The sequence below is a fragment of the Meriones unguiculatus genome, chromosome 4 (assembly GCF_030254825.1).
Source record: "Meriones unguiculatus strain TT.TT164.6M chromosome 4, Bangor_MerUng_6.1, whole genome shotgun sequence".
Classification (NCBI taxonomy): Eukaryota; Metazoa; Chordata; class Mammalia; order Rodentia; family Muridae; genus Meriones; species Meriones unguiculatus.
The window spans coordinates 98,317,565-98,327,032 of record NC_083352.1 but is presented as its reverse complement, the minus strand read 5'-3'; the positions used below and the strand labels follow the sequence as shown (position 1 = coordinate 98,327,032).

General features: G+C 54.9%; 1 protein-coding gene across 1 annotated transcript in view; it reads right to left on the bottom strand.

Moving 5' to 3' along the window:
• Nucleotides 1–2,393: 2,393 nt before the first annotated feature.
• Nucleotides 2,394–9,468, bottom strand: part of Myo18b (myosin XVIIIB) — a 176,296-nt gene continuing 169,221 nt past the window's right edge. Inside the window, exons 43-44 of the mRNA XM_060383234.1 lie at nt 4,916–6,072; nt 2,394–2,584 (exon numbers count right to left, since the gene is read on the bottom strand). Coding sequence (XP_060239217.1) covers nt 4,929–6,072 — 1,144 coding nt within the window. The 3' untranslated portion in view covers nt 2,394–2,584; nt 4,916–4,928. The remainder of the gene's footprint in view (nt 2,585–4,915; nt 6,073–9,468) is intronic.

Sequence of the window (9,468 nt, the reverse complement as noted above, 5' to 3'; positions counted from 1 at the left end):
GGGCAGTGGTCCATCCTGAGCGCTGTGAAAGGAACTTTGTAGACGCAGAGAGGCTCCAGATGGGCAGAGTAAAGGGGTGTGAGGACAGACACAGCGGAGAGGTGGGAGAGGTGTGAAGACAGGCAGATAGAAGGTGTGGAAGGACACAGAGGACAGAGGGCCTAGGAGAGAGCATCCCCAGGACCCTCGGTTGCAGATCCAGCTTTACGGGTGCCTGAAGTAAAATCTTGAGGCTGAGGCCGTGCACACCGTATGGTTCTGTCTCAGGATGTCTAGCAAATGCTGCACCCTGTATGTCCACTTCTCCGAAGATCACTGGACTCTATTATCTACACTGCAGAGAAGAGGAAAGTGCGGCTCGGGGAGAGGAGCCTTAAGGTGCGGCGCTAGGACCCTGAAGTCCCCTGGTGAGGCCTGAAGCTCAAGTATGTATCCCATGGCCAAGTTCTCCATGCTCTGGGGTCCTGTCCTCTTCCCCACCAGGACCTTTGAGCCCACGGATGTCTGGATGCTCCCTCCACACTCACTGATGAGCTGTGCCCTGTTCTGGGCTGAAGGTGGGCTCCATGGCTCCTGCCTGGGGACCCTGGGTGGGATGAGGGAGGACGCTTGTGGGAATGCAAGGAGTCCACTCCTAGCCTACAGGAGGCAGTACTGTCCGCACAGCCACCTGTGTGCTGCCCCCACGATCCATAGAGAGACTCACTCCATGGGTCCCCACAACACGGACACAATTGGGAAAGGTCATGGAACCCAGGGGGGTGGGGACAGGATTCAGATTCTCACTGGTTCTGCGTGTGGTACATCACCTGGTTCCATGTCTGTAAGATTGGGTCTTCCCTGTTGTTGGTCAGGCCTATTTGTAACCCTTCAAGGAGACAACGGTGCCACATGCTGGCCCAGCGGCAGCCACGTGGTGTGTGATCAATGACCATTAGCTGGCTCTTATTAACTGGCAATTACCATTCCGGCTCCTTTGAGGGTGTTTAAGGAAAAGGGTATCTCGGCTGTGAGGATGGAGGTTGTGCCCTTCTCAGTTTATGGTTCCATTGTGCTGAAGTGTGCTTGCTGGGGCTGAACGTGGGTGGGGTTTGCATGGGAGGGGCTGTGAGTGGGAGGGGCTGTGGGTGTGGGAGGAGCTGGCATGGGAGGGACTGTGAGCGGGAGGGGCTATGGGTGTGGGTAGGGCTGAGTGTGGAGGGCTGGGAATGTGGAAGGAGCTGGGTGTTTAAGAGGCTGAATGTGGGTGAGGCTGAGAGTAGGTGGGTCTGGGTGTGGGAGACGCTGGGTGTGTAAGGGGCTGTGGGAGGTAGGGCTGGAAATGCAGAAGGGACTGTATGGCTGAGCATGTGGGTGAGGCTGAGTGTGGGTGGCAGTAAGTCTGAGTGGGGCCGTGAGTGTGGGCGGGGCTGGGGGTGCATATTTACAGGTTCATTCACTCATGGAGGCTCCTAAGGGCCTGCACATTGGTGCACACTCACGAAGCAGAGAAACAGAGAAGACGGGACACGGTGCAGGTAAGTATGGGGTTCCGGGGAGATGGAGGACAATGACCTGGGGCTGAGTGTCCAGTCAGTGAAGTGACTGCGGCACAGCACGAGGGCCTGAGTGTGCATCCCAGCAGGGTGTAAGAACAGGGCTTGGTGGTCCTGGTGGCTTAAACAAACGTCCGCTGCAGGCTCATGTGCTTGCGCACTCGGCCCCCAGTTGGCGGCATTGTTCGGGAAGGAGGCATGTCTCCAGAGGTGAGTTCACACTCCTTCCAGACCCTCTTCCCTGCTTTGTGCTCACGGTTCGCGGCATGAGCGCCCCCAGCGTCCTGCTTTAGCCGCCGCATCTCACACCTGCCAGTGTGTCGGCGATGGACCCTCATCCTTCTGCAACCATCAGGCGAATGAGGCCCTCCTTCTCTAAGCTGCTGGGCCGCGTGCCTTATTGCACGGATGGAGGGGTAACTCATGCACTGACACAGCTGTTGTCCCAGACCCAGGGATGGTGCTGACGTCAGCTGGGTCAGCCAGCGTGAGCTCCAAGATGCTCAGAGCAAGGCAGAGAGCGATAGTGCACCTCCCACGGAGCTGGCTTTGGGCCTCCATATGCACACGTACATGTGCATGCGTGTACATACATCACACACACACACACACACACACTCTCTCTCCATGGAGGAGAGCCTATCTAGAAAGGCTTACTAGCAGTGGTCACACATAGGCAAAGATGTGCATATGTAGGTGTAGAGGCAGGTCAGGGCCTGTAAACACGGTGGGCGGGAAAGCGTAGCACTGAACCCATACTTGGGCTGGTCCCATCTGTCAGGGCCCTCACTCCCCCACTTGCACCCCTACAGAATCCAAGATGGCTGCACCCCAACAGAAACCACACAGACTCTGGGGAAGTCAAATTTATTCCATACGGACCAAGCATGTGCACAGCCTGGTGACCTGCTGGGACACGTCTCCCTGGGCCCATCCCACGTCTTGACGGTGGCCATGTTGTCTGGCTCTGGACGGCAGGCCCTGGGAGACTGGAGCCCCTCTCTCTCTCTCTCCCTCCAAGCCTTGGAGTCGGCAGTCTCTGACAGCAGCTGTGTCCGGGGAGGCAAACACAGATAAGAACCAGACAACCAGATGCCAGCTGGGAAGGTCTTGTGGGGAAGATGAGAGGCCCGGCAAGCCTGGACGGGGCAGTTACCAGAGAGAATATGGAGGGCTGAAGGGAGACTGCTGGAGGAGGGCAGGACAGACTTGTAAAGGGCCTGCTGGGATTTGGACCTGGACTGTCCCCAAAGGCCCAAATTTAAAGGCTATTTTTTTTTTTTTTTTTTTTGCATGGGAGGTGGACGCAATGTTAGAGTACCTGTACTCCACTGAGCAGAGGCCAGCTGCTTCTGTCTGTTTTATTTATTGTGTGTGTGTGTGAATGTGTATATGTATGACTGTGTGAATGTGTATGTGTGTATATATACATGTGTATATATGTGTATATAAGTATGTGTGTATATGTGTGTATGCATATACTATTGTATATATGTATGTATATGTGTGTGTGTGTGTGTGTGTGTGTATTTGAGACAGGATCTCATGCCGTACTCCAGGCTGCCCTTGACTCTCCTGGCCTTCATTCTCAGCACAGGAATCCTAAGTATGTACCACCAAGCCCGTGAATCTTTTGAATTCTCATTAAACCTTCAGGTACTGGCTACTGTCCACTAACCACCTTAAAGAGGACACAGATGTTGGTGAGACCCCATGGCTTGCCCATGGTCTCATGGCTAGCAGCCGGGGAGGGGAGAGATGAGGCTGGGGTGTGCCTGGAAAATGGAGCTGTGCAGTGTGGTTTAGAACCCCGGCCTCGAATCTGGGAGACTTGTAGTCAGCACTCACCAGTACAGTGAACAGCCTCAGAGAGCTCCCATCAGACGGGAGAGGTCACTTGAGTTAAAAAAAAAACTAATAATGGCAGAGACAAGGTATTCCGGGCCAGTGTGTACCAAGAACAATCCCCTGTGGACATGTGCCCTTTACTTGGCCTTTGAAACTGCTTCCTATGTCCCCGAGAGCATAATACTGTAAATGAATACCAGATCTTTACTTGGTAATTGAGAGCAGAGAGAAGGCCACGCTGAGTCAAATTAATTTGCTCAGATATGGCCCAAGCAGGTCCCCGAGGAAGGGGCAGCGGCTTTGCAGTGGGCCGAGGGGACCTCTCAAAGGAGCAGGCGGGCACGGGCTGCAAGGAGGTGTGGGGCTGGGGCTGCGCACACGCGGGCACCTGTGTGCAACCGCTTGCCAGCCTCGGCCTTGACTTCCTCGCTTAGGAGACCTGTGTGGCGGGAGTAAGGACAAGCCTTGGAGAGGGAGGGGAGGAGCCTGGAGTTCAGCTTCCGGGATAATCCCAGGTGATTCTCAACTCCCTGCTCCGAGGATGGTCAGCCCGTGAGGTTAGAATATTCTGCAGACGGGAGGCCACACCAGCCCCTTCAGCCCCAGGTGGAAAGGGGTTAAAAAAAGAGACCCAACAGGAAACACTAAAAGGCCGGCTCCATCTTTGAGTGCGTGTGTGCTTGCCGCTGGAGGTTGTGTGCATGTGTGCAGCTGCTGGGACCAGAGGACAGCCTCAGGGGTGCTCCTCAGGAGATGGCCACCTTGCTTTTTGAGGCAGAGTCTCTCATTGAACCTTGAACTCACCAGTTAGGCTGGTACGCCTGAACCCCAGCCACTTGCTGTCGGCGCTCTCTGGGGTTGGACTGTGTGCCACTAAACTTAGCATCTTTGACGTGGGTTCTGGGGATCGAACTCAGGTCCTCATGCTTGCAAGGTGAGCACTCTATTGACTAAGCCACCCCTCTCCTGCCCCCTCAAAACACCTACCATTCCCTCTCTCTCTTTTTTTACATGTGTGTGGAAGCACACGTGTGCAGGTATGTGAGACATGCCCGTGGCGGCCTGAGGCTGACATCAACTACCTTCTTCAGTCTCTTTCCAGCCCATTCTTCCATCTCAGTGAGTCAGGGTCCCGCTGAGCCCAGGGCCTGTCTGTTTGGCTAGCCTAGATGCCAGGCAGGGCTCCCCTTTCTCCACCTCCTGAGTTTTGCGGTTGTGGGTTGGCCGCCATGCCTGCTCAGCTCTTACATGGTTGCTGGGGATCCAGACTCAAGTCCTTATTCTCCCTGGCCAAGTGCCTTACCCATGGCACTGTCCCCCCAGCCCCTCTCTCACTGTCTTAAGCATCATCCCCCAGGACCCTCTGCTGTCTGATGCATCCTCCTACATCTTACAGGCCATGTGACTTCAGCTATAGCCTCTGACACCCCGGAGCCAGCCACCCCAGGGTTAAAGCTGAGCCCCCATTTCCCAGGAGGCTGCCTGGCCTAGAGGCTGCCTGGCCTAGAGGCTGCCTGGCCTGCCGTCCTTACCTGCAGTGTGTTCCTACTGCTGGAGATACTTCCTCATGATGCTTTCAACATCATCACCTTTCCTCCCGGGGCCGGGCTCTCCGTGCTCAGGCGACACATGCTCACCACCGTCCCCTTGGAGTCTGGGGACTCTTGGACCACTCTTGATGCTGCCTGTGCTTTTGAAGGACACGACGGAGCTGGAGGACGAGGAGGAGTCAGAGAGGTGAGCGGGCTCCTCCCTGGACTCCGGGCTCTTTTTCAAAATGGTTTTGAGAAAGGAGCGGTCGGCCTCTTCTGTCTCAAAGTGGACGCTCGGCTGCTTTGAGGCCTCCTTCCCGTCTTCGGCAGCCTCGGACAGAGGAGTGGCGGGCTTCCTGATGGCCGGGAGGAAGTCGTCAAAGTCCACTTTGGTCTGACGTCTGTAGTTGAGGCTCGGAAGCTTCCAGCTGAACGGGTCGCTGTCCAGAGTTTCCCCCATCAGATGAGAGAACTGGCGGTTCTGGAAGACCAGAGGCTCCTTCCCGAGGTCGGGGCACCCCGCGTCATCCACAGAGGACTCCAGACACGGCCTCCTGGGCCGCAGTGTAGGCGATGAGAGTGGGTCCCTGAGGGCCATGGGGGAGCTCAGCTTTCTCCTTGCGCCGGGGCCTGACTCTAAGAGGGATTCGCAGGAACCGAACCGTGCCTGCTGTTTGTCGGGCAGCTCTGAGGACACACACTTGAGACTGGTGGACCGGGAGAGGCCAGCTGTGGCTCCGGGGTTCCACTCTGCCCCCAGAGGAGATTTTGTCCCCATCCTCAGGGAGAGGTCTCCCTCGTCGCTGCTGGCTCTGCCCCTCCTAAGCGAGGAGGCCCCGGTGGTCTGGAAAATGGGCAGCATGGGTCCATCCCCAAGGTGCAGGCTGGAACCCTGGCCTCTCTGGGCCCTCTTCCTGCGGAGCTCTTCCACGAACTCCGAGAGAGCGGCCGACGGGCTGGGCAACTTGTCCCTGGACAGGGGTGACGCAGCCGAGCTCCGAGAAGCGGGAGGCGAGGGCAGAGGACCCGGTCGCTCCGGAGGGGTTTTTCTGTGGACGGAAAAGCCTTCCCCATCCCTCGAGGTCTCTCCGGGAGCATCCCAGGCTCCACTCAGCACCGATGATGCCCGTCTCAGACTCTCAGGCTCTTCAGTTATCCTGCGTGGAGAAGAAAAATGTAACCGCTAGAAACCGCAATTCACACAATTTGCCTGACCCACACGAGAAGCCCGGCACGGGTCTTATTTTGTCTCTGTGAAGGCCCGTCCCTGCCGAAGCCTCGAGTGAGTCATGTGATCTGATGTGGAAATTCCAGCTGCGGAAATGATTTTGTGTTGCTTTCTGAGATGCAATTTCTATCTATAATTAAACCCGGCTAAGTACGTTTGAATGGCTCAACACTGTGGCGACGATGGGTGCCTTGGACTTTACTGGGCATTCTATCTGACAGAGCGTCACTCCGGAGCCTGGGATATGATGAGTAAGTAATTCCCTCTTCCAAACCTGGAGGTCACACAAGCCAGGGCGGCTCATTTATTGAAGGGCAACCTCAGAGCGCAGCTCCAACAAGTGGGGTGCCGGAGCATCAAGTACCCCAGCTGTGTCTTGTCGAGATACTTTATGAGACCTCTGATGGCTTTGGGGTGGAGGATGGAGGGAAAAGAGTCACATGAAATCAGCTTGAAGCTATGTCTCTATAGGGGGCAGCCTTAGGGGGCCTGGGGGTGGGGTAGGGCAGCTTCTATTCTGGGACACAAGCCTCCATTTTCATGAAGCACTCTGATGCAGCTGTGCCCCACCTCCCCAAAGCCAGAGTCTCGAATCCTGCATGAGGGAATTCTAGACCACGAAATAAAGGGCATTCTTTAAAGGAGGTGACAGGCCAACAGTGTCCCCTTGAGAAACAGAATGGTTCTTTGCCCTCCTTGTGCACCCACCACTGAGGTCACATAATTCGTTTAAGAGTAGAAGGGAACACCAGATGTCAGGTTTGGATGAGGGAGACGAAGTTGCTAGAGCAGGCCAGCGGTGAGGTGGGAGCCAGGCACACTCAGGCTCTGTGACAATGGGGACAAGTGTAGGAGGTGTGCCAAACACCAAAGCCAGCTGGGATGCTGGTACAAAGCTTTGAGAAAAGCATCCTGCTCCCGGCTGGAAGTTGCCACCTCTATCCTGACCTCACAGGGTAGCTCAAGAGGCGAGGGCCCAGAATTGGGGGATACAGCCACGCTGAGGACCCAGAGGAAATGGCTGACAGGGACAGGGGCCCAGACTCTGTTTTCTTAGACTGTGCTTATCCCCACAGGTGTCAGGCTATGCAGCCTTGGGGGGTGACAAGGCCTGAGGGTGAGTCCCCTGCAGGGCTGGAAAGATGGTCCGGTTGGTAGAGCGCATGCCACACAAATGTGAGGACCTACCACAACATATGAGGACTGGCGGGACAGTGTGTGCTTGTGGTCACATATGAAGGCTGGTGTGACACTGTGTGCTTGTGCTCACAGAGCTGAGGAGGGAGGGGCAGCAGGTATGCCCTGCACATCATTAGCCAGTCAGCTGAGCCAGTCAGTCAGATGAGCTCCAGGCCAGGGGGAGACTCTGTCTCAAAACCCAAGGTAGACAGAGGCTCCATATGAGTTTAACCTCTGGCCTACACACACACACACACACACACACACACACACACACACACACACTCATACACACCCCAGCATATGTACAAATACAAGCACTCACAAACACCATCCTCCCACACCTACACATACACTTGCACGTATATACACATCACACACACACACTATACACACACTTGATACACACATACATACATACATATATATACATATACATATATACACATACATACATGTACACTGCATAGGCACTATACACACCGACACAGAGACACACATAGATACAATATACACATTCAAACACACCATGGACACAGAACACACATACGTATACATACACACACTCACCACATAAACACACCACACGTATCACACATACACATACACACTCACATCCCCACACCCACACATGCACACATACATACACACACATGCACACCACACACACACACACACACCCAGACAACCCAGTTGCCTCATTCCTCCATATCAGACAGACACCCATGAGCCGCACACTGAGTGGGCTTCTCTCTGAATTTGGACTTCCAGGCTGCAGTTGCTGAGCAATCCCCTTCTGTTTGGGAGCCGCTTGGACTGGGGGGCTTTGTCATCATGATGCAGAGGCCATGACACCGGGAGCCAGAGCGTCATCCCGGGGGCTTCTCTCCTGCCAGCTTGGTGCCTGGGAGATGATGCCAGACCGTGAGGAGTCCTGCTAGACAGTCTCCCGAGGACGGAGGTAGGGCTGGCTGCATTCACTGGCCCCTGCTCCATGCTAGACTAGGCACCAGGACCTCCCCATCCTCCATCCCGGTCCCCTGTCGCCTCCCACCCTCCAGGAGCCACTCTCCCTCCTCTGCATTTTGGCTTCACTGGCAGTTGGTTAGGAAAACAAAGGAAAAGCTCCTGATTCTGAGCTTGGCATCCATTCCTCAATCAGGAAGAATGCAGAAATGAATAGCAGCCAATCACAAAAGCTCTGGTTATTACCACCCTGTTCCCGACCTTCCAGCCTCCAGACACAAACCACCACTCAACACAGCAGAACTGAGAGGGATAAAGACAGGGCTGACTGTCGCACGGCAGTGACCTTGAAGTGGGCGACCCTGAGCGCTAAAACTAAACATTCACACTTCTCCCGCAGCAGCTGCTTTCTTCCTGTCCCATCACAGCTGGACCTTCAAGCATTGAGTGTAAAGCCCAGTGGCTGCTTTTCCAAACACCTGAAGGCACACTTGTCAAGAGCAGGGCTTTAGAATGTCCCTCTCCAACACATGTGCATGCACACACACACACACACACACACACACACACACACAAACACACACACATACAAACACACACACACACACACACACACACACACACACACCCCCTGCAAGGTGACATCCACTCTCTGTTCATTTCATTCTCCTTTTTAATAAACAGCTTTGAGCTGTCAGGGCCAGTGGGCTGCTGCCGAGCTGACAAAAGTCATTTCTGTGCTGTCTTGGCCCTGAAAGGAGGTGGGTGTGATGAATGTGTCTCAAGCCTCAGCCTCATCCATCGCCTGCCGCTCAGGGTGGTGACGATACCAAGGGTGCCTGTTGCTAGTCTCCTGGGACTCTGTAGCCCTGTTGCTCTCAACTCCAACCATTACCGTTGGCTTCAGATGCCAGGACAAGGCAGGAGAACATGGAATAACCAGAAGCTGAAGGAAGGTGGGGAGGGAGGTATGGAGGAGGAAAGACAAATATAAGAAGGAGGAGTGGAAGAGTCAAAGATGCCGGAATCACCTGGGCGGGATCCTGTTGTCTCTTAATCCTATAGCTACTCAGTTCCCAGCCTTGCTCACAGAAGGTGTTCAGCAAATGATGGGTTTAATCAGGGTAAAGAAGAAGGAGGCAGGAGCAAGGTGAAAAGAGAAAGGGTAGGACACAGGTAG